The following is a 25774-nucleotide window of genomic DNA, read 5'->3' on the forward strand; positions in this document are numbered from 1 at the left end:
TTGTGTTCTTCTTTCAGCCCTCTTCTTTTTCTCCTCTCTTTGTCTCTGTCTCTGTCTCTCTCCTCTACTCCAACACGTATGGATGGATTTTCCTTGTCTTTGTTACGCTTTGTCCGTTTGGGTCATTAAGGAAAAAGAAAACCATTTAAAGCGAAACTTCTTTTACGCCATCCTGTCTGAAAACTCAGGACCCTGGGAGGGAAAGAGAGAGGAACGGGGCTTCACAACGGTGGCCCACCAGGGGATTGATTCCCTTTAATCTCAAGGGTTCAATCTGACTCTAAACTTCTCCAAGACTTCAAATTTGGTGTAATCGAGGGTCTACTCAGTCGAGGATGAACTTCAAGAGAAATTGAGTGTATAGGGAAATGCAAACACTCTGCCTCGGTGGAAGTTAAAAAGTTGTTTACCGTAGTAATGGATAGCTGGGTGACTTTCCATTTTAGAACTCTACCCGTCTAGTCAATAGGTGCATTATGCAAAACTGGATACATTGCATCACTGTGAAGGACTTTAGACTGCGGTTTGCAAAAGCAGAATAAATTTTCTCGGAGTCTCACCGTTATGTACACACACACACACACACACACACACACGCCCATTGGCAGTGACGGCCACACCTCACAGCTCTGGGAGAGCCACAGACCTCAGCCGGACAAGCTGAGCCCGGACGAGAAGAACTTTCCTCGGGACTGGGGACGCACAACCCCCCCTCCGCCCCCCGCACGCGGCTGTCTGCTAGCCTGAGCCCCCGGAGGGCGCGACGCCTGCTGGTCCGCGGTGCGCCCTCGCGTCAGGGCCTGGGCGGCGGCGGCGGCGGCGGGAGGCTCCCGGGCTGCAGGGCCCGCTGCCAGTGCGCGCGCGCCAGCCGGCCGGGGCAGCCGCGTCCCCCGCCCGGCCCTCGCAGCCGGCCTCGGCGCCCTCGGGCTGCCAGTCTCCCGCCGCCCGCCGCGGCCCCGAACATGGCTGCGCGCCGCGCCGCCACCCTCGCCTGCTCGCTGCTGCTCCTGTCCGCCGCTCTGCTCCGCCGCGGCTGCCGCGCGCGCTTTGCCGCCGAGCCCGACGCGGAGCACGATGAAGAAGAGGCAGAGGTGTTCCCGGAGTCGCCGGTGCAGAGACCCACGGTGCTTGTGGCCGTCCTCGCCCGCAACGCTGCGCACGCGCTGCCTCACTTCCTCGGCTGCCTGGAGCGGCTGGACTACCCCAAGAGCAGGATGGCCATCTGGTGAGCGCGCGACGCCGCGGCCGCCGGGGCCCGGGACCGTGGGGCACGCGGGACGCGCCGGGCGCACACCTCCCGCCGCCCGCGCGGCTCCCGGCGGGATCCGATCCGGAGGTCGCTTTGGGGAAGGACGCACGCGGCCGTGTGCGCCTGGGGTGTCGGTGGCGACCGCTAGCCGGCCCCGAGCTCCGGGGCGTGCGCGGGGGTGTGGATCGCGGTGGCCTCGTCCCTTGCCCGGACAGGGGCCTGGGGGAACTCCGCAAGGGGGTTAGCTGCGCCCCCTTCCACCCCGCGAGGTTGCCTCGTTCCCTGCCTCATACCTCTGGCCCTGGAGAGAGGGAATAGGGATGCTCGTCGCCGCCTAGTCCTCCAGACGCGACGTGAAGCGTAACTGTGGCCGGCAAGGGGGCTCCGGAATGTCTGGGAGGCGAACGGTGCGCCGCCCTGGCTTCCCGGTGCCCGGCTCCTGCCCCCGCCTCCGAGCCAAGAATAGTGGCTCCTGGTTCTCCAGGGGATGGCAGGGTGAGCGGTGGGGGGAGAAGGGATATGGACTCAGAGTTTGAGGTTAGGTGGGGCACACCGTGTCTTCCCAGCCGCGCCACCACCGCGGCTGTCCGCGCCAGTGCATCCTCCTGGGGCTCATTCCTCGCCGTTGATGCAGACCGCGCGGGACACCCTGGGGTACGGTGTCCTGGGGACGGAGCTGCCTTGGAGAAGGCAGACGGCCAAGTTTTGTTGTCCCAGGATAGAGCCCCGCGCCTGGTGCTGTGTTTGTTGCGGGGAGGGCCGGGGCATCAGTGCAGGTGGCTGCGCGCACCAACTTTTAGAACTCGGTCTAGTCCCGCACCTTTTAGAAACGCAGGTACCGGAGGGCGAGGAGTTGGTGGTCAGGGGAGCCGCTGAAAGGCCTGTGGAGGAGGAACTGGACACCCGCCAGGAGAGATAGGCAGCCAGGTACGTGGACAAGGGGGCTTCTGAGGAAGACAGAGCCCAGGTCACTCCCGAGCAGTTTCTCTCCTGCGTTGATGAAGGGAGCTGTCCTTGGACGGGACGCATCGTTAAAGCCGTGGTTGGGCAGAAAGAGAGGAGGAAGGATAAAGCAGGAGCTGGAATTGGCAGCCTAGCGGTACCTGGTGGGAGAGGTGCAGAGGTGAGAAAGCAAACAAGTCACAGAGTGCAGCACTGCCCTATACACTGCTTTACTATATACCCCGTTATACGTGACTGCGGCCACGGACAAGGGCACGTTATGTGGAAACGGTGGGGCAGCCAGGTTTTCAACCAGAAAGAAGGCTTTTTTTTTTTTTAACCACTTCAATACCAAAGAAAACTTCACAGCTGTCAGTTCTTAGATGCTTTCTTCAAAGAAGATGTTTTATAAGATAGTCTTGGTCTTTATGCATTTGTTTGGTTTAAAGAACATTACAATAGTTAGTATAGGAAGTTAGTGAAGGGTGAAGCAGGTACTAGGCACAGGCTTTGCTTGATGTACAGACATTACCTCTTCTATCATAGGGTGAACTTCTGAAAGAGACCCTAGGATCCCTGTTTTACAAACAGAGCAGCTGTGACTACGACCAGTTCAATAACTCAGAGTCACCAAAGTAATAAATGGTAAAACTGGAATTGGAACCCAGGATTGTCCCTGAAGTCCACCCTAAAAAGATAGTGGTGGGAACTTGGGACAAACTAAATCTATATGCACCTATAGGCTATGAATGAGGAGGCAAGTTGTTTGTCACTAACTTGTTTTGTGGCTTTGGGCCAGTGGCCGGGGGTCCATAGACATCCGTTTCCTCATCAGTAGAATGAAGGAATTTAGAATGAATGATGTCAAAAGTTCGTTCCGGCTCTTGAATTCCATGGATTTTTGATATGATCAGAATCAAGCAGCAATGATTGTGCCTCCAAAGTCCTCTGGATGTTCCACATTCTGCGGACGTTGATGTTCTTTTCAGATGGCTAGTATTCCATTTCTGCACTGGCTTCTGGGACCTATTTTCCCTTACTTTTGTTAATAGTCCATGTAACTGTACCTTGTCCCTTATGGCCAGTGTTGGAAAGTTAGGGGAAAAAATCCAAGGCTTGAATAGGTTTGGGGCAACCACTGCATTAACCACTAAAGACTCTTCTTTTTTTTTTTTTTCCTTTTTAACATTTATTTATTTTTGAGAAACAGAGTGTGAGTGGGCGGGCAGAGAGAGAGGGAGACAGAGAATCTGAAGCGTGCTACAGGCTCCGATCTCTCAACACAGAGTCCAACACAGGGCTCGAACTCACTGACTGAGAGATCATGACCTGAGCTGAAGTCAGATGCTTGCCTGACTGAGCCACTCAAGTGCTTACAGCTCTCAAAATACTTTCATTAACTATGTCATCTTATTTGATCCTTGCTGCCGTTCTGTAAAGAAATACAAGTATGTCCATTTCATAAAAGAAGACAGTATATCTAAAGTAACTGACTTAAGATTACATTTATTTATTAATTTCAAAAATGCTTAATGAGAGCTCACAATGATTCTAAACACTTTACATTCACTACCAGGCATGTACTATGATTATACCCTTTTATGGATGAGAAAACTGAGGCACAGAGAGGTTGTACAAACACACAGTCAAAATGACCATCTTTTGTGAGATCAAGGCACTCTGCCAGGCTCCAGCTGAAAATAGTTGAGTAATGTGGCTTCTCACAGACAAATATGGCTCTTTTTACTGGGCAGCATAAGATGATCTAAATGACATTTATAGGGTTTAGGGGAGTGACAAAGGACTTCTAAGTCAGATTGGGGCAGTTGTGTGGTCATGGAAACCTTCTTGAGGAGAACTGACACTTAGTTGGAACCCAGTTTTGAAAGACAAATAAGAATCCACTAAAACCTGGGAGGTAGGGAGGGTTCCAGAAAGAGGGAACCGCATGGGGGAAAAAAGACACTGGAACATTAACCAGAATTTCTTGTCAGGGGCGATAAAGCAGGTGGCAGGCTTACTGATTGCAAATCTCCAAACTCATTGCATTGTACCACTGGAGCTGCTAACTTTGAGACTGGCACTAGAGGAGTATTTGGCTGTGAAGGTTATGGGATATTAGCCTCCAGGAGGAAATAGTAACTCAGGTTAGGATGCTACAGCGTCGAGGATCTTCTGCCAATTACTTACTTCTAGACTCTCAGTTTCAGGCTCTACTCAACACTCTGAGATGCCCAAGGGGCTAGCTAACATCCACTCCGCAAAGCCAGCATACCCTGATGTTAGAAATGGCCAGTGCCAAAAATGGCGTCAGCTACCCAGAACTTTACACAACAGAACCAGGTGGGACACAGAGTCAGGCTGCCAACTTCCATTTAATCTTAGATCAGGAGCTCTGTGCACACTCACCCTTCTCATTCATCTGCTTATCTCTAACATCAGAGGAGCATCTGATAAGACTTCTTTCCTGTATGCGTGGCAGGTGTGGTTCACGTGAGCACATGCAAGCTTCCCGATGCTGTAATTTTTTTTCTCACTGGAAGTTCTGGACCATATTCACAGTCGGTACCAGTAAACTGCCCTGAAAACGTTTGCTGTTGGACAGTGAGGGCCGTTATCTCAGTTAGCATTAAGTTTATCCGGATGAGACTGAATTAAGAGAAGTTTATGTTTTAGAGATCCTTTGTACCAGGCAAAAGGAAAACCTGTCACATTTACCTGTCTGATCTCAAGACCCCACCAAGCGAATTGTTTTCCTTCAAATGTCATAACTAAGGAACTGTGCCCAAGAAGTTCCTTGTGTTCTAATTAAAACCTGCACTGAGTTCATGGGAATCCCTGCTGTGCTGAGATGCAGGGAACCGTGTGGAACTGTGTGCACTGACGGGGGCGCTCTTCAGTGGAGCCATGGACAGTGGCCTTAGCAACAGAGGGAAGGCTGACTTCATCCCTCTTCTCAAACCTATGATTAAGGGGAGAGTGCCAAGTACCATGATAATGAAAAATGGAGCAGGGCATAAGGAAAAACATTTGGCCCAAAAGATACATTAAGTTTGTTTTTTGGAGAGCTGACTGTTGCCTGTGGAAAACCAGCAGGGATTCAGTCTGTGCAATCATAAGACAGTAACTGCCATGTAATTACAGAACAGTTTGGGCATTTCATTTGGTAAAGTTTTGAACAGTAGTATACTACGTTAGGAACCAATGCATGGCTTTCTAAATAAAGAGATGGGTTTCTGTTGACATCAACAAAAACGTTGATGAGCGTCAGCTTGTTCTGGGGTGCTGATCCCGACATTTTGCACACTACTTTATTGGTGCAGTATTTGGGAGACTACCTTGGATTATTCTCCACTCCTTGATGCTCAACCAGTAGCATTTTGGAGAACGTTTAACTAGACACACTAATATACATGTATTTATAACATGTTCCAAACTACTAGTTTTGTAAAAATTTTTTAATGTTTATTTATTTTTGAGAGACAGACAGAGACAGAGCGTGAGCACAGGAGGGGCAGAGAGAGAGGGAGACACAGAATCCGAAGCAGGCTCCGGGCTCTGAGCTGTCAGCACGGAGCCCGATGCGGGGCTCGAACTCACGAGCTGTGAGATCATGACCTGAGCCGAAGTCGGACGCTCAAACTACTGAGTCACCCAGGCACCCTCCGGACTACTATTAATGATGGTTTTCAGCACCAGCAAGAACAACATCACATTTTATCATCAGAGTCTTGACATGAAATGTTTATGTTATACCTGTGGACAGAAGTTTTAGTTTCTGGGTGAAAAGGTAGATGACGTGTTGGCCCCCTTCTCTCCATTAGTCTGTTTTCCTCACTTTCCCACCTTCTTTTTCTTATTTTTTCCCAGCCTGGTGGTTTAGTAGTACCGAGGAGGGAGTATTCAAGCTTATAGTCAAGTATGCTAGGCTTCAGATCTCCTGTGTGATTGTGGGCACATCAGCGAACCTCTAACTAAGAGTTGTTTCCTCATCTGGAAGTAACTAATAATAATATCTACCTCCAAGAGTTATTTTAACAAGTAAATGAAATAATGTATGGACAAGGTCTTTGATGTAAATGCTACTAAGTGGACAATAGGACACTAGTCCTATCCATCTTTTCCTTTCGGTCCCACCTCCTTTACCTTTCTCTTTCCAAATGAAGATTTTTAAAACAACACGTTCACAAGGAACTCTCTTTATCGTCTTTCCAAGAAAAAAAGTACAAGCATAACGAAAGCTAACATTTATCTATTAATGAAAACTACACATTTTGATAGGATACCTCATTTACTCCTGACAACAACCCTGGGCAAAAGGTGCTGTTACTCTCCTCCCTTTACACAGAAGGCCACTGAGGCACAGAGAATTTAAATAACTTGTCTGAGGTCACAAGGGTAGGACATGGCAGAGCCAGGATGTGACTCAGGCAGCTAATGGCCCAGACTGAATACAAATGGTCTGTTTAAGATCAAGAAAGGACCAATTAGTTCTAGTTTTTGCTTCTGTCAGTTGACCCAACTTAGGAAGAGAAGAGTGCCAGTGTTTCTTCCAAACAAGAATGGCCCCTTCTGCTTGAATGACACGAGGGACTCAGTGGTTCCCTTCCGCTGTCTTGATAATTTCGTCACTTAGCTTAGGCACTTTCTAGTTACTGACCTCGGCTTTATGTTGGTGGATTTCATAGGGACAGAATGAGACTAAATTGTACATAAATATGAAGATCACTTGCTATGATCACAGCCACATAGTAACAGAAAGAAATCTGTCAAGTGTTGTTAGTGGCCAATGACTAAGGCAACACTTTCATATTCATGGGAGCTGCAGCATTTGGGGTTTATACTGGCAAAACAGAGCATCAGTTTTTCAGCCTTTCCAATTAGTGGTCTTAGATTTGGTTGACCCTTCAACTCAACCTTCTTCCAAATGGTTGGACAAAACTATCAATCATCTCCCCACCCTCCAATTTCAAAACATGTTTGGGCCTCAGAATTATGTGTTTCCTTTGGCTAAAAACTGAAATGACTAATAAAAGGACCCCTCAATTCTCCTGGTTCTATTTTGTTAGTTGATGTCCATGGATGGGGGAAACCAAAATACGGGGCAATTAAAGGATTTTCCCCTCATATATTATACAGTGAATAAGTATTGGGATGAGGTAACAGATTTCTAGATTTTAAACCCTGTGTGGCTGTTTTTTTTTAATTTTTTTTTTTAACATTTATTCATTTTTGAGAGTGAGAGAGACAGCTGCTCTGTCTCAGGGAGACAGAGAATCCGAGGCAGGCTCCAGGCTCTGAGCTGTCAGCACAGAGCCCGACACGGGGCTGGAACTCACAAACTGCGAGATCATGACCTGAGCAGAAGTAGGACGCTTAACCGACTGAGCCACCCAGGCGCCCCCCTGTGTGGCTGTTTTGACACTGATTATTTCATATCAAATATCACTCATGGTTTAAAGGCACGTGCCAGTGATTCTAAGTAGGGTTTGGTTTTACTGGTTTGTCTTCAGCAACTCTCTCCAGGTGATTCTACCACTGAGCTTCTTTGTGGCTCCAGGTACATAAGCAGGCTTCTTGTGGTCGTCTCCCTTGACTGTCTCTGGTGGTCGTAGGAATGAACAATGGAAGCTTTGTAACCATGAAGGCTGCTGGTTGTGCCTCGATCCTTTTTCCAACACTTTTAAACGTACACATGGGTCATATCACTGTGTGGCACTGTCTTCAAGCCTTCGGCACAGTATAGTAGGGCCATTATAAGGTTCACATAGGGACAAGGGTAAGACTATTATAAGGCTCATTTCTGCCCATTTCTTTAAATAATGCAACAATGCCGGGTACAGTGGAGTTAATGTCTGAAAAAAAATGAGTAACCTATAGTACGATTGTTTGTCTTGTTCCCCAGTTACCATATTACAAAAAGGTTTCACTGTATGTCTTTAAACCAGAGCTATTATTCATCAGGAATTACAATGTGTCTATTGTATATGTCACGACATCTTTATTCTCAAAGGAGTGACTTGTTCATTTAATTGCACTTACACTGTGAGCATATCAAAAATTGCTGATTTAAAAAATTCTGAAATTCTTTAGGGGCCTTGTAGATTTATTTAATAGTAACTTAATGATTTTAAGAACTTTCTCTCCTGATTTTTTTTTTCATTTCTATTGAAAGAGTAATACGCTCCAATAATAAAGATTCAAACGGTATAAATGGAAACATGATAAAAAGTAAATCTCCCTTCTACTCTATACCACCTTCCAGGGTCAAGAATGTTAACAGATCATTATACATTCTTCTAGAAACTTTCTGTGCATATATGTGTATTCTTCTAATGTTAACCAAAATATGACTGTTTTATAAATCCTGTTCTGCATAAGCGTGATGTTTTAAAATCTATTTAATCCCAGCTTTTTAAAACCCTGTCAGCCACCTATACTCATGCCCTGGGTGGCACAGAAAAAGCTAGTTTCACACAACACCTGTTCCAGGTAGTTTCTCTGATTACCTTCTTGATTACACTCATCCTGTTCCCTTGTCCTTGTGCCCTGACCCCTGGAAAATCTGGCCCTAAGGCCATTAAAACACACACACACACACACACACACACACAATTTTTTTTCAACATTTATTTATTTTTGAGGGGGAGAGAGAGAGAGAGAGCACCAAGAAGGGGCAGAGAGGGAGACACAGAATCTGAAGCAGGCTCCAGGCTCTGTGCTGTCAGCACAGAGCCCGACATCGGGCTCAAACCCACACACCATGAGATCATGACTTGAGCTGAACTCTAGCGCTTAATGGACTAAGCCACCCAGGCGCCCCCAAAACACACACTTTTCAAATGAAGTACAATATATATCCAAAAAGTAACTGATATCATAAAGGTATAACTGGATAACTTCACAAACTGAGCAAGCCTGCATAGCTAGCACCTGCCTGGCCAGGCCTGCATTTGTACATGGTAGTGATTGTTGGGGCTGAGGATCCACGGTTTCCTGGACTTTGTCCAGGAAGTCACATTCCTATCAGGCCCATCCTGCGTGCGATTACAATCCCTGCTCAGCCCCTTCCCTGCCATCGCTGTCTGGCTCTTCAACATGACTTGCCTGGCCCCTTTAGGCATTTGGGTGGTGACCCTTGCTCAGATGCTTCAGGAGCACTAGGACTCAAGCTTTCTAGAAGGAGCAGTCATGGCAAGCTGCCAGTGAATGACCTAGTGGTAAAAAGATCAAGATCATATTAGTTTTCCCTCAGTTCTTCATTCCTCTGGTAGAAAAGCTATGTGTTAATGTTCATAAAAGTAAAAAAGAATCCTGTTATAGGTAATCATTGAAAAGCCACGCAGAATATAAATAGAGTGGCTGTAATTAATTCACTGGAACATGCTGCCGTTCAGTTCCATGAAAATGCAGCGTTTGTGGTTGATGGCATTAGCCAAGTCTCTTGCATAAATTAAACCTTAGATCTGTCTGGAGGGCATTTCTCTTCCTCTCTAGGAGCACTATACAGTAATCTTTTCAGATTTAGACTTCCAATAACAACTTCATGACATCCCTCCAGGGCCGAACTTACGACTTTGTAACACGTCCCATTTAATTGAGGCAACAATTGTTATTATTTTGGTTGTTTGGCATAGTCATCAAGCTGAGGACTGTCCCTGACTTGTTGGTTTAGCTGATGAGATTTCTACCTCTGCAAACATAATGAAAAATAACCCTTTCCACTCCCCAGCATTTCTTTTTTTTTTTTTTCAACGTTTATTTATTTTTGGGACAGAGAGAGACAGAGCATGAACGGGGGAGGGGCAGAGAGAGAGGGAGACACAGAATCGGAAACAGGCTCCAGGCTCTGAGCCATCAGCCCAGAGCCTGACGCGGGGCTCGAACTCACGGACCGTGAGATCGTGACCTGGCTGAAGTCGGACGCTTAACCGACTGCGCCACCCAGGTGCCCCAGCCAGCATTTCTGATTAATGTCCCAAGGCCCCTTAGAAGATGTGCATTTCAGAGATACAAATAATAATGTGAGCAATGGTCCTGGGCTGCATCTGCCCTAAGAATATGGTGGGAGGCTGAGTGTGGGGCTAGGTCTCTTTTAAAGCATTCTCATGAGTACCTGGTTTAAGTGATACATTGGCTGCATTGGGAGAATTCTTGACCCTCTAGGTTGAATTACTTAAATGTCTATTGAAGGATGTGTCAGGCAGGAGAGAGAGGAGGTCCTTAAAATGAAATGTTCGCCAGTTTGGCTGTTGCTGTGGTCTGAGTGTTTGTATCCCTCACCCCACCCCCCACCCCCATCCTGCCTCAGGATTCATGTGTTGAAATCCTAAGCCCTGGTATTAGGAAGTGGGGTCTTTGGGAGGCGCCTAAGTCATGAGGGTGGAACTCTCATAAATGGGATTAGTGCCCTTGGAGGAAGAGCCTCCAGGGAGATCCTCACCCCTTCTGCTATGTGAGGACACAAGAACACTGCATTCTGAGAGAGGGCCTTCACCAGAACCTGACTATGCTGGTTTCCTGATCTTGGACTTCTAGCTCCCAGAGCTATAAAAAAACAAAACAAAACAAAACAAAACAACAACAACAACAACAAACCAAACTGTTGTTGTTTTACCAGTCTGTGGTATGTTCTTATAGCAGCCTACATCTGTTAGGGCAGACTAAGACAGCGGTCAGCCCAAGAACACCATGAGGGTAGCTAAAAGTGCCTCCGTTTTGAACAATAGGGAAGTAGAACCCTTTCTTTCCAGTCCCCATTCTTTATTTTGGAGGTGGGGAGGATAGTAGGCTATGGAAAGCTTCCTCTTCTCGTAGAACTAGAGATGATTCTGAGAAAAGGGAATGGAACCCATGTACATTGATTGGCATTTTCCATAAAAAAAATCATGTTAAGTGAGAAATTGCTGCTTTTTGGGGTCTTGGGAAAGGCAAAATTTTCTGGAGACTAAGAGTGGAACTTAAATTCCTGGGATATCTGTGAGAAATGTGGTTGTGGACATTTGGGGCTGTGGTATTCCCCACACGGAGTCCCTTGCTGGACCGCTGGACTGCTTTTTAGTTTCTTGGTTTCCAGCCAGCCCCATAAGCTGTCCAAGCTCCATACACCACAGTGATTATGGTTAAGACCCGCCAAGATAGTGGAAAGTTACTGCCAAGCGGAGTCAGGATTTTTCAAGTCATCATCGCACCATTGAACAGGAAGCCTAACGCAGCCCCCACGTTACTGCAGTCCTTCTTCTGGAAGCATGGGGGTGGGGGATGGGAGAGCATTCAGCCCATCAGATCATGTCTGGGGTTTCAGATGGATTTTGTGGAGTTGGTATGGAAGGCTTGGAACAACTAGCATACTAAAATATTTTTGAAAATTACAAAAAGTATAAATCTTTCTGCCTTTCCTTAATCTTGCTAGACCTTAAGATGAACTGGGCACATTAACTTCCACCATAGAAAATTCTCTTTATTGAGACATACTACAAATTTATAAAGCAATGGACTAAAAAACTATTATGTACATCCTTTTATTTATTTGGCCATCACAGACTGTCTATGTGGATAAATCCAAGTGATCATGTTGAAATTAGTAGTTGAGGTGGCCTTAACTCACCCCCACTAGTCAAGTTCATTGGTGACAAGTGGACATGGCCCTCATTACTGTTCTGCCAACCTTTTGGTTTAAGGCTGCTGGGCTTCAACTAGTGGTTCCTAAATACTAGCTCAGGGGCCGCAACACCTAGGGCATTTATTAGTTATATGGATTTCTGGGCCCCTTTTCAGACACATTCGATCAGATGGGCTGTGGGAGTGGCCTGGGAATCTGTATCTTAAACATGTGTATGAGTGATTTGGATGCACCTGTGGGTTTGGGAACTACAAGACCTGAGCTCCCTGAAGGCCCTGGGAGGAGTGAAGGACCATCATGAAAGGACTGAAGGCTGTGTATCCATCTAAGGTGCAGGCCATAGGATTTTCAGAACTTGGAAAGTTGGTATATTGTGTAATCTTCTAAACTCAAGATCCAGATGCTTAAGCAATCAAGAAGGCTAAAGGGGTTTCTCATTAAGAGAAGTAGTAAGGTACAGGATTACAAAGGAGAGGCTTGCCAGGCATGTATCATTTGTGTTTTTTACTGAGCCAAGCACATGTGTTCTCCCTCCTTCCAACAGTGGCTCTTTTTAGACAAGTTTTGTTTTGTTTTGTTTTGTTTTTTAAAGCAGTGTCCCAAGCTTCCTACTATATACAGTACCTTGCACTGGGGCTCAGTATGAAATGACACTCCTTCAAACCCTTCTCTTTGTTCAGTCTATTTCCATCATGAGCTCATCAAGCATTTAGTTTCACGGAAGAAAAGACATCTATTGATGAACATCTCTCAATAGAGTGGAGGGAAACCAAATCAGTGCATTTTCTTTAAATAAAAAGGAGTCATTTAAACCACTTCAGTCCTCGTATTCCCTAAGCTTGGTTCCTTTGTTGCTTGTAATTTTCTTACCTTTGGTTTTCTCTTTGGCTTGTCATGAAGACCTCCTCCCCTCACTTGTGAAAAATAGTCTATCAAATTGCTTCTAGTAGTTGGCAGTTCGGCCTTAATTAGATGATATTATAAAGTCCCTAAGCCTGGGATCTTCATTACATATGAAATCAAAATACAAATTTTGGGAATTCACACTGTTCTAATTTGCTGTACAAAGGATTGTTGTGAGTCAGTTGCTACTTTACAAAGGTGCATTCTAACTTGGCATAGTAGTGTTATTACGACCCCACTGACAGTCGGCTTACTCTGGGAAAGATCACAACTCAGTTGCTACATGTCCTGCTTTCCACATCCTAGTTTTACTGTGTTCTTTTGGTGACAGGTCTGTCAAAAATTCCATAGTGAAAGTTCTCGAATTATGCATCCAGTTTCTTTTTTATGCCTTTTTCTTCTCAAGGATGTGAGCTGCTCTATAGCTGTTCGAGTGCCTCCCACGAAAAAGATACTAGTCACCTGGGGAGGAAGGTGAGGCCTGGTGTACCTGGGGGTCTCTGGGACAGTTGCCTCTAGCCAAGAGCAGCGTCGTTCATCTTTCTCTCGGTGTGCAGTTGTCATTATTTTGTTATGTAAGTTGTCTTGTGAAAGGGCTGCAGGCGTTATTTAACACTGTCATTTTATGGAAACCATTTAATCTCTCTGGGCCTCAGTTTCCTCGCTAAGGTTGTGGTTCTCAAATCGCTGATTAGAATCATTTGATGAGGTTTTCAAAGACACCGATGCCTGGGCCCAACCCCCCAGACCATTTAAGTCTGAATTTCTGGGGTAGGGCCAGGGCAAGTGACATACTTTAAAAGCTTCCCAAGGGGTGGCAAGGTGCCACCAGGCTTGAGAACCTTTGGATGAGATGTTCTCTGGAGTCCCTTTCCAATCTGACAGTAGCATGTCCTTCATGGAAGTGACCATAGCTGAAGAGTTTTCACAAATCATAACTCTGGATGATTGGTGTTTTCTGGACCATCTGCCCAAACTTAGATCTTTTTGGAGTGGGCAAATAAATAAATAAATCTAAAGTTTTTCAGATGCTCATTATATTTCTTTCTTTCTTTTTTTTTTTTAAAGTTTATTGCTATTTTGAAAGAGAGAGAGAGAGACCACTAGTGGGGAGGGGCAGAGAGAAGGAGAGATGAAATTCCAAGCACTGTCAGCTCGATGTGGGGCTCAGACTCACAAGCCATGAGATCATGACCTGAGCCGAGATCAAGAGTCGGATGCTTAACCGACTGAGCCACCGAGGTGCCCCAGAAGCTCATTGTATTTCACCCTGTTGTATACTGCACCCAAAGGTGTTCACTAAGAGCCTTGTGTTCCGCAGAAGGCATGTGCTACATGACGACCGAACTGCCAAGGGACAGGGCAACAGGACGGCTGGCTTTGCAAGCCATAGTGGAACCTCAGGGCATGTGTTGGAACTTCTCATGAAGGGACTGTGTGCACCAGGTGCAGAAGCAGCGGCAGCCCAGCGCCTCCTTCCTGTGGCACACAGATGCTTCCCCTTGGCTAAGGGAGCTGCCTAGATCAAGGCTTCTGAGCGCATCTTGCCAAGCCCCGGCCGCTCACGACTCCTTCCCACAGTATGTGTTTTGGTGTGTTGCCCGGCCTTGCTTTCAGGCATTCTATTTCATACTGGTGCAGAGCTTCTAATCATCTCTGGGTGTTGGGTTTCTGATGTTACTTTTAATGGCTTTGGATTTTAGCGTCTTTTGTTTCCAGATTTGCATAAACAGTGCTGCCTTTGTCCTGCGGTCTTGATTCCGCTTCAAAGCCTTGTCTGGGCATCAAAGACACACTGGATCCTCATTGCTTAGGCATCGGATTGCACCAGTGCCAGCAGGTGACTGAAGGTTACAGCCCCACTTCTGGGCCAGTTTTCTGTCTTCCAAAAAAGATTAGATTCTGCCAAGTCCCCTCTGATAATGGTGCTGAATCTTTTTTTTTTCTTTTAATTTTTTTGGAATGTTTATTTATTTTTGAGAGAGAGAGACAGAATGTGAGTGGCGGAGGGGCAGAGAGAGAGGGAGACAGAATTTGAAGCAGGCTCCAGGCTCCAAGCTGCCCACACAGAGCCCAATGTAGGGCTCAAACTCATAAACCGTGAGATCATGACCGGAGCTGAAGTCAGACGATTAACCGACTAAGCCACCCAGGAGCCCCTGGTGCTGAATCTTAATAGCTTTTCCTAAGGCCTGTGCAAACACTGCTGAACTGAAGGAGAAGTGCAGGCATTTGTCTAAAAAGGAAATGGCAGTAGCTTGCTCATATAGACTGAACTCCCTCTCCCCATGAAAGTCAGAGTATTAAGGGTCCCTCTGGGAAGCATGGAAGCCTCAGGCCCACTGGCCAGTCTTGGCCGATGTCAGCGCGGTAAGGGCCAAACCCTCATTTTTTTTCCCATGCATCTTGTCAAAATAAAGGCAGCAATTGGACTCTTAGTTATCCGTGATAGGATTATCTGGAGTTTGGATATACAGAGGCCAGTTTTTGATAGCAGGTCAGTTTGGTACAATCATCCAGCCTGCCCTTGAGCTGTCTCTATCTCTCTCTGTGCTGCCCAAGGGTGGTGTGTTTAGACAACAGAGAGTAATTTTTATCTCCGCTCAGAAAAGAACCTGGAAAGTATTCGGCCACATTCCACACAGGGCATTCCAGTACCCGATTTATCTGGCTTTCTTAGCTGTTTGCTCTTTTGCCTCGTCTATGCCGTGCACTGCCACATTTTCAGATTTTCTTGAACTCTTTGCCTCGCCCTGGTCTCTTCATCTATACAACGAGTTGTGGGTAGGCTGATCTGTAAAAGCTTTCCTAAGTTTTTGTAGTTCTACCACTGATACCACGTAAAATGAAGCAGCTTATTCTGTTGCTATGTTATTTGAGACGTCATTTGGGTCTTCATTTCTTTATTGTTTTTTAAAACATTTTTAATGTTTTTATTTGTTGTTGAGACAGAGAGAGACAGAGCACAAGCAGGGGAGGGGCAGAGAGAGAAGGAGACACAGAATCTGAAGTGGGCTCCAGGCTCTGAGCTGTCAGCACAGAGCCTGACGCGGAGCTTGAACCCACGAACTGCAAGATCATAACCTAAGCCGGATGCTTAACCACTGAGCCACCCAGGCGCCCCTTCATTTCTTTATTTATACTTATATTTTACTTCTTCAGTAGTTTTGACGTATCTGTGTCTCATGTCCGTGGTGAACAGACTCATGGTTCATTGCTACATGAAATTATAAAATTCAAAAAAATGTTTTGCCCTTTGTGATGGCTAATTTTATAGGTCAACCTGGCTGGGTGATAGTACCCAGAGAGGTGGTCAGACATTACTCTGGATTTTTCCAAGAGGGTGTTTTTAGATGAAATTTACATTTAAATCGGTGGACTCTGAGCACAAGTTGCCTTCCATCATGTGGTTGGGCCTCATCCAATCAGTCAACGGTTTGAGTTGAATAAAAGACTGACCACCTCAACCAAGCAGGAATTGTGCTATTAAACTGACTTTGGACTTAAACTGCAGTGTCGCTCCTCCCTGAATCTCCAGCCTGATGGTCCACTACACAGACTTTGAACTTGCCAATCTCCACAACTGCCAGGAATTGTGAGCCATTTCCTTAAAATCTCTCTCTCATATATATATAACTAACATGACCTCTAATCTGAAAGAAAATACCTTTATCTCTTTATGAACGACAACGGCCAAAATAAGGGCTGTGATGGGAAGAAAAGGAACCCAGAAAATTATGTCAGAAGAGATCATTCCCAAACCGAACACTGGGAAAATCATTGCTGGCAATGCTTGGGGTGGAGCATTTGCAGCCTGAGTATCCACATTGCAGGTGTTTCGTTAAATTTGCCTTTGTCAAGCATGCAAAATAAGAAAGGGCAAGTCTTCCCTAGAAGGCCCCCTGTTTTTGGAAAAGGTGAAAACAGGAGTTTGACCTTTGCCATCGTGATGGGAAACAACATATGTTTATTTTTTGCAAAACCTTCTGGCCAGCCTACAGGCTTACGTGTTTTGCTCAGTCTATCATATGAGGAAAGCAGCTTGCATGCACAATGTGGACACTGGGAGAACCTGGCAGTTGGAGGTCAAGTTTCACCAGGCTACTAGATTATTGCACTGAAGTGATAGTTGTTCCCCAGGGAGAGGCTTTGCTTCACAGTGGTGTCATTATATGGTAGAGATGCTGAAGATTGGTCTGCAGTGATGCCTTCTGAGGCCAGGAACATGAGTGTGTGTGAAAGGTCCTTGTAACATGAAGCTGGGTGGGGCTGTGTCCTTTCCTAATGCTTCTTGATTTGTCTTCTGATTTTGAATTTATGTAAAATCAAGATAAAACCAGAAAGCAACACCACTTTTTTTTTTTTTTTTTTTTTTTTTTTTTTTTTTTTTTTTTTTTTTTTATCAAAGAGTGCTCCATTGGTGATTCTTTGACTTAACATTCTTGGGGCTCAGTGTCTCAAATCAAATTCTTTTCTGAGCTGTAACCAGCAAAAAAAAAAAAAAAAAAAAAAAAAGCAAAACCTTTTATTGGATCAGAATTATCTCAAGAAAGAAAGCACTGCTCTTTGGCTGCCTCTCTCAGCTCTCTCTGATTTTGTCTGCTTAGTTGATTCCCTCGAGCCGTAAGCCCTCTGCCTGTTCCCTAACAATCTAGCGCCAGTTGTTTTGAGTCCCTGAATTAAATACATTTCTCCTAGGATGTCTTAGTCACACTGGGACTCAGGCATGGTAGCATAAAAGGCCCTAATAAGCTGTTCTTCTGATATAACAGTAAATGTGATCTCAAGGGACAGAGGGTCAAACAGTTTCTGCCGTGAAGTAAAGTGGATTTTGAAGCTTTGCCTCTCTTCTATGTAATAAGGTCTCTGAGATTTGGTGTTGCTTCCCCTAATCTGTATATCTGCTGTCAAGTTTTAGAAAATAAATTGCATTGACATTCTGTAGCTTTGAGCTAAAAAGCAAATAGTTTCCCTGAAGGGAATACTTAATCTTTTGGATGTCAAAGGAGGAGAAGATAAATAAACCGTGGTCTGTGTTTTACCTTCCAAAACCATTTCCCCTGGAGTAGATTTTGGGGGGTTCTCATTCTAATGAAATCTCCCTGCTTTTACTTTTACTTACTACTCTTACTAACATTGTGGATTTCATTCTTGTTTCTCTTTTTCAATTGTTTCCTTTTTATTTTTCCAAAGAAGCATTTTTCTAGGTAGTTTTTCATTAACTTATTGATGGATTGCCCTGTTTATTTATGGGTAGAATTGGCAATACTAGAAACTCAGGTATCTTATCTGAAGTAATTAGGAGAAGCTTTTTTCATATCACCTTGTAAAAAATGATTAGGACTTTAAAAAATTCAGACAGGTTAATTCTTGTTTTTAGCAACTTTGAAAAAAGTTATTTGCCTTGCTTGGCCTTTGATCCCTGAAAAGACCAAGGTTACACATGGCTCCAGTCTGTAGTTAATTTCACCCTGGGTGGTAAAATAATACACTGCGGTTTCCAGACCTCTGAATAATCAATGTTAACAAGTGAGGTCATTTTTGGTAGAAGAATTGCACATGTCATTGTCTCAAAAGAGACACGGGCTGCAGATCCTGTCTGGGGACCTGCTTCCAAATACTTGTTTGAACTCTTCCCAGCTTAGTGTGAACTTGGCCTTAACCTCGCTTTTACATTTCAAAGAGCTTGAGTGCTACACATCCACAACTAAATAGATAGCGAAACAAAATCCAGTAACTTGCTGTTAAACGAAAAAATGAGAGGGAGAGCAGTCGTTATTTTACGATTATTTTCGTTTAATTCTGTCACTAAGAAGAACTTGATACTTTTTTCAGGCTCCATAGAGAAGTAGAAAACTGTGATTATGTCTTTTAAATATTGAAGTCATACGTAAAAATATGAGTTGCATGGATATTTTCTTGCCTTACCATAAAGGCCTGCTGTTTTTAATAACGAACTGTAACCAGCAGTGTGGTACCCAAGCTCAACGATGGCCCCAAATGATTCTTGCCTGCTGGTTGTTCAACCCTTCAGTAGTCTTCTATTACCCTGAACCACGTGACCAAAAGCACAGGGGGCAGTGAGGGTGTGTGATTTTCAAGATCCGATCATAAAAGACATTGCATTTTCTGCCATGGTCTCATGGATTGCTTGCTGTAGGGGCTGTGCCCCACACCATGAGGACATTGACAGAGTCCCAAGGAGAAGCCCATGTAAGGAGGAACTAAAGCCAACCAACAGCCGTACCATCTTGCTGCCATGTGAGTGATCTACCTAGGAAGTGGATCTTCCAGCCCAGTGTGACTTTCAGATGACACCTAAGTAGGAGCTCATGAGGGACTCCAGCTATGAATGTCATAAACTCCTGACCTGCACAATCTAAGAATGCAGTGAACGTCATTGTGTAAGGTGCTGGATGTGCAGATTTAGACCCTGCTCCCATGGAGCTTACGCTGTACTGGGAGGCAGTGATGATAAACAAGTAAATAAATAAACAAGCTGATTTCAAAAGATATGTGTTAAGGAGAAAGTAAAACCAAGTAATGAGGTATATTGTTTGGGGTATAGAGTTTGATAGGAGAGTACTTCATACGTAAGGTGGTGAAAAAGGCTTTTTGAGAAGATGATATTTGAGTCAACGTCTGAATGATGGGGAGCTACCTTGTCACCATGGTGGAGACGGGAGGAATAGAGGCAAGAAGGGGGGCCAGTCAGGTTTCTAAGCAAAGATTTCACTTGTTGGAAGAAAGCAAAGAAGGCTGGTTTAGTTAATTACTCTGTTTTGGACATGTGCCAGTTTTGCCTTTTTTTTTTAACTTTTTAAAATATTTATTTATTATTGAGAGACAGAGAGAGAGCATGAGCATGGGAGGGGCAGACAGAGGAGGAGACAGAATCTGAAGCAGGCTCCAGGCTCTGAGCCACAGGCACAGAGCCCGACACGGGGCTCGAATCCACAAACCATGAGATCATGACCTGAGCTGAAGTTGGATGCTCAACGGACTGAGCCACCCAGGCGCCCCGCCTTCTTCTTTTTTTTTAATGGTTATTTATTTTTGAGAGATAGAGAATCCCAGGCAGGCTCCGCGCTGTCTGTGCAGAGCCCGATGTGGGGCTCAATCTCAAGAACCATGAGATCATGACCTGACCTGAAATCAAGAGTCGGACGTCCAACCGACTGAGCCACCCAGGCACCCCTCAGTTTTGCCTTTTGACTGGCATTCCATTCTTCTTTGAGCTTCTTCCTGGGGAAAATATGGTTAGTTTTCAATATCATCAACAAAAGTATAATATACTTTTATTTTAACTCTTATTGATCCATTTAGTTATACAGTTGAAGTCCCACTAGTTAGTGGAAATAAGTATTACTTGTGCTATTAGCCTTTGAGTTTTGTCAGAGGTTGGCAAATTTGAATGTCAGCGAATTCCTTACTTTAGCGTCCTCTGCATCCCGATTTCACAGTGGAGTGTTTTCAAAAGACTTTTATTCGCTCCGTTGTCATCCGTGGCAATGCCATTCACTAACAGGATTCAAAGGACCAGTATCCATAAAATATTAAAGTGCTTTACTTGAAAATAACAAAATAAAACTAAACAAAGCATGCAATTCCAATAATAAATGAGGACATTCTACACAGCCATCCAACAAATCTGAAAAGCAAGTGAGTGTTGGAGGCTTTGATTGCTTTATCTCTTAAGACAGGAATGAGATCAGCAAACATAAAGAATGTGAATTAAAAACAATCTGGCTTGGCTGAATATTTATTTTCTTTTTCATCTCCTCCTTTGTCAGTTAATGTAACTGAGAACTTTGTCAGTTCTCAGGCCCAAGAACAAAGGGGACTGATTACCGATTTAAAAAGGAAAAGGCCAGTAAACCAATATTCAGGTTATGTTTCCTGCATAAACCCATTAGTTCTGTCCTGGGGAAAAGTCTCAGTGAGTAATTATTTCAGACCAGTGAGCTCATAGCTGTCTGCTTGGCAAAGCTCAGCTCTGGTTTCTTCATGAAAAATAAGATAACTGCCAGGATTTTTCTGTCTCATACCTGCACCCTCACAAATGCTGCTTTTCACCCCCTCACAATTCAGATTCTCTAGGTCAATGACATTTTCTCTGATTTCGTATCGTGAGACTGAGAAGTGAGTTGATATTGAGAAGCCACAGATCAGAGTACAGAGAAATGACTCATGTATTTTTGAAGGGACAGTTATATTCACAGGGACTAGGAGAAAGGATTCTAGCTGTTCAAATTTAACTGTCCACATTCAAGATGTTTCAAAATCTAATCTCTAATAAAATAATAATTATAATCTATTTTGCCTTAAGTAGATATATGGTTCCACAATAATCTCTATTTATTTTTTAAAAGTTTCCCTCTACTCCCCTACTTTTGGCATTCTTACTGCTTGCTACTGGCAGAAAATATTTCTTCCTTCTCAATTTATTCTGATCCCTGCTGTCTGGAGCATCTTCCAGAATACTAATTTATGACTGAAAGATCATATATTTATTTTTGTAAGGGCCTCTGTGTCAAATTTGGCTCTAAAATATCTTATGCCTTCTTAAATATTTTTGTGTGCGGTAATCGTATGTATATTTTATTAAATATCTACATTTTTAAGGTGCAGCAAAGAATGTGTGTAGTCTGGAAAAGGTTTGTACTGTTCCTTGAGTTTATTAGCAATAAAAAGATTCTTATGAATGAAATCATTGTTAAGATTTGTTTTCCATTTTGTTTATTTTGCTTCTGAAGATGTTTTCAAACCTTGATTTCTGCAAATGGAAACTTTATATGCTTCTAGGGAAGGAAATATAACACACCATTTATAATAATTAATACTGGAAAAGATATATCCTTCTTCCCCCTATAGTACAATAGTGGGAACAAACCATCCAGCCCCCAGTTCAGATATAGCAAGATGGGCGTGCTCAGTTTGTAGGAGTTAAATCTCTTAAAATGTAAATTTTTTAATATTTTTTTTATTTTTAAGTAATCTCTACACCCAACGTGGGGCTCGAACTCACAATCCCAAGACCAAGAGTCACATACTCCCCCAACTGAGCCAGCCAGGCACCTCTCAAAACATAATTTTTAAAAGTAGTTTCATTGTTTCCAGATACACTGGGTAATTTAGGATAATACTATTTGTTTTCCTTGGAGAGTCATTTTTTAAAAAAATTTTAAATGTTTGTTTATTTTTGAGAGAGAGAGTGTGTGTGAGCTGGGGAGAGGCAGAGAGAGAGGGAGACACAGAATCTGAAACAGGCTCCAGGCTCTGAGCTGTCAGCACAGAGCCCGACATGGGGCTGGAACTCACAGACTGTGAGATCTTGTCCTGAGCTGAAGTCAGACGCTTAATCAACTGAGCCACCCAAGCGCCCCAAGAGTCATTTTTATGACAGTTGTGTTCTGCTTAATGTCTTTACTGTTGGTATATGAATTATTTTTCTAAACAGTTTATTACATTATATAGTGCTCTGCAATATAATACTCTTCGCTTAACAATGAGGGCTAATATTTCCTGGACACTTACTGTTATCCAGTATTACCATAACACTTGTCATGAATAAGTTCATTCAGGGCTCACAAAGCCGCAATAGACACATATTGTTATCAGTAGCCTCATCTGACAAAGGGAAAACTGAAATCCAGAGGAATGAAGATTGCTCATATGATTGGTGGCAGAGCAGTGACCTGACCCGGACCCAGATGCAGGTTGACTGTGAAGCTAATGAAGCTTGAACTTCAGGCCCCTGCAAGGGAGCCCATTGCAATGTATTCACATCTGTTTTGGCAAAATGCAAAACATTCTGCCAAATTGGCTGAGACCACTTAGCCAGTTTTCCCTCCAACACCTCCCCTTATTTTGAGTGGTATTGGAGTGGCCTAGGATCTGCTTACAGGAAAGCTGACTTGGGGATATCTTTAGTGTGGGGTTAGTGCAATAATGTGGTTCAGAGTCACTTCCACTTCCAGTCATCAGACTGAACATTTTTTTATGCTTATTTATTTATTTTGAGAGGAGAGAGAGACAGAATGGACAGGGGAGCGGTAGAGAGAGGGAGAGAGAGAGAGAATCCCATGCAGGTTCCACACTGTCAGCGCAGAGCCTGACGTGGGGCTTGAACTCACAAACGGTGAGATCATGACCTGAGCCGAAATCCAGAGTCAGACGCTTAACTGACTGAGCCACCCAGGTGCCCCCAGACATGAGCATTTTTAAATGAATGATTTAGTTCTCATTAACTGCTGGTCAAAACTAAACTTCTATCAGAAACATATGTGATAATGCAGTGACTATAATTGAATGTAATTGTAAACCTATCAGACACTTCTTTTTTCTTTTTCCCATGAAATAGAATTTATCAGAATTGCTGTGTGTGAAGAGCACAGACCTGTGGCAGCACGTCTGAGGACATATGTGGGTTCTGCAGGGCACCTAACTCACGTTGTGTTCTAGCAGATCTAATGCATCTCAGCCTGACAAAGTCTCGTGGTGCCAGTGGAAAGGGCACACAAAACTGTCACTCATGCAGTGAAGTGACTTGAAAACTTTCTAAACTATCAATAAAAAGCAAATTTCAATCAATTTTAGTTGAGGAAAGACTAAATTATATTTGTATTCTCTATACAAAGAGAAGTGGTAAAATAATTATCACATGAAGAGGTCTGAATTACATACAAAGAGTATGCAGAGAAAAGCCTAAGGAAGTAAATTTATAGGGGTGCCTAGGTGGCTCAGTCGGTTGGGCGTCCAACTTCGGCTCAGGTCATGATCTCCCAGTCTGTGGGTTCGGTCCCCACCTCAGGCTCTGTGCTGACATCTCAGAGTCTGGAATCTGCTTCGGATTCCGTGTCTCCCCCTCTCTGCCCCTCCCTCGCTCGTGCTCTGTCTCTCTCTCTCTCTCTCAAGAATAAATAAACATTAAAAAATTTCTACAAAAGTAAAAAAATTTGGTGAATAAAAAAAGAAATAAATTCATAGGTCAGCTAGTTAATAAAATATTTTTCTGACTTTTGGATGTTTGTGGTGTTTCTTCACTCTTGAAAAGTTTTTATAAATAGCTAATTATAATTGTATTTTAATTACCAATGATATAATGATATTTAAGTATATTTTAATATTTATAATTAATTCTAAAACAAATTTATTTGTTATAATTATTTATATATTTTTTTCATTGTGAAGATTCACTTTAATATTTAATTTTACATTTGGAACTTTATATTCCTTTTTTTTTTTTAAGTAAATTCTACCCGCAATGTGAGACTTGAACTCACAACCTCAAGATCAAGAGTTCCATCCTCAACCAACTGAGCCAGGCAGGCACCCCTATATTCCTTTTTTTAAGATGAGTTCTCCTGAGTTATATAAACTTCAGGCCCCACAAAACCTTGATTCAACTCTTTCCAAGTCCTTAGATTTCAAACCCAACTCCTAAGCTCCTGCTCCACACTGCCACTTGGGGGTACACAGTTCCTTTAAAACCTTGTTTTCACTTTTGATGGTCTCACAAACCAGCTGTTCTTTCGTGTTAGCACTTTCTGAATTAATGATGTTTGTCCTTATTTAACATAAAAAGCATCCCCAAATCTGTAGTTATAAATAGCATTTTGACAGCCAGACTCACTTCCCACAATAAAATGCTTTGAAAACATTCTGTGCACCTGCTTTGGCATGCTGAAGAGCAAATCCTAGCACAGCACGCCCGCTCAGGCTTGCTACGGTATTCCTTCCTGGATCTTTGGTTTAATCCAGTGAATGATAGAAATTTGAGTGACTGAGGGGCTCCTGGGTGGCTCAGTCGGTTAAGCATCCGACTTTGGCTCAGGTCATTCATGATCTCATGGTTTGTGAGTTCAAGCCCCACGTCAGGCTCTGTGCCGACAGCTCAGAGCCTGGAGCCTGCTTCAGATTCTGTCTGCCCCTCCCATGCTCATGCTCTCTCTGTGTCTCTCAATAATAAATAAATGTTAAAAAAAAATTAAAAAGAAAGGAATTTGAGTGACTGATATTTCATAATCACAGTAGAAATTTATAAGTCATTTTGCCTCTGAGATGAATTTAATAATTAGGGGTCATCTAGTCCATAAAAACTTACTTTGTCACAATTTATTAGCTTTGCATGGCCTCAGCAACCACCATGTGCCTATAAATCATGCTCCCATGACAGCATGAGGCTTGGAGTAAAAATTAATTTTCATAACACCACCTTTGACATTTTAAGGTTTTTAGGCATATTCCCTAGAGTTAATAGTTGGCTGTCAAGAAACTATAATGAGCTAGAATTCCCAATGTGTTTTCATTTCACACGCCTCTGTGATGTGCACAGCTGGGACCTTAGGATCCCTTCACAGTTTCATGCATATAGCCTGTACTTTATTTACCAAATCCTCCACACAGCCCAGCAGGTGCCCTGTAAACTCGGGCGTGTCACCTGCTGCTGAAGCGTCATGTCTTCTTCTCAGCCACGTGGTTCCTTCTGCAGCTTCTGTCCTAACTTGCTATATAACGATTTCCCAGGGCCAGGGATCTGCTACATGGATCTCAGAACTAAGAATGTTCCATATGTACCTATGCAGGGAAAGTGAACAAATAGTCTGCGTTTTGCCATCTTAGAAGTTAAGCAAACACATGGAAGTATTTGGTTTTTTTTTTTATTTGTTCCTTCACCAAAGATACCGAGAATCTTTCTAGTGGGCAGGAACTGAGCTCTCAGGAAGTGAGTAAAATACTACCTCTGTCTCTCCCCTCAGCATCACTAAAAAGCATAGTGGGTTCAGGAGCAAGGCACTGTTCTGAGAGCTTGGAGGGGCATTGAGACAAGGCTGGAGAGGTTAGCTATGGCTCCATTGTAAGGGCCATACAGAAAAGTAACCGTATTACATGTGTATTTGCCTTACATCTTCATAGAATTTCCCCTTTCATAACTAGTTCTCACTCTGCCATGCCCCCTATAATCTGCTCTTTGTCCTCCTTGAGACCTCACTGATCATTCTACTTGCTACCACAGTCCCCTTTTGGTCCTCAGTTCCTTGTCACCTGGACCAATT

General features: G+C 43.9%; 1 protein-coding gene across 1 annotated transcript in view; it reads left to right on the forward strand.

Annotated features, from left to right (window-relative positions):
• The first annotated feature begins 914 nt into the window (after window positions 1-914).
• COLGALT2 (collagen beta(1-O)galactosyltransferase 2) overlaps window positions 915-25774 on the forward strand; it is a 114464-nt gene continuing 89604 nt past the window's right edge. The window contains exon 1 of the mRNA XM_047840101.1: window positions 915-1225. Within this exon, the coding sequence (XP_047696057.1) occupies window positions 963-1225 (263 nt within the window). The 5' untranslated portion in view covers window positions 915-962. The remainder of the gene's footprint in view (window positions 1226-25774) is intronic.

This window comes from Prionailurus viverrinus, chromosome F1 (genome assembly GCF_022837055.1).
Source record: "Prionailurus viverrinus isolate Anna chromosome F1, UM_Priviv_1.0, whole genome shotgun sequence".
NCBI lineage: Eukaryota > Metazoa > Chordata > Mammalia > Carnivora > Felidae > Prionailurus > Prionailurus viverrinus.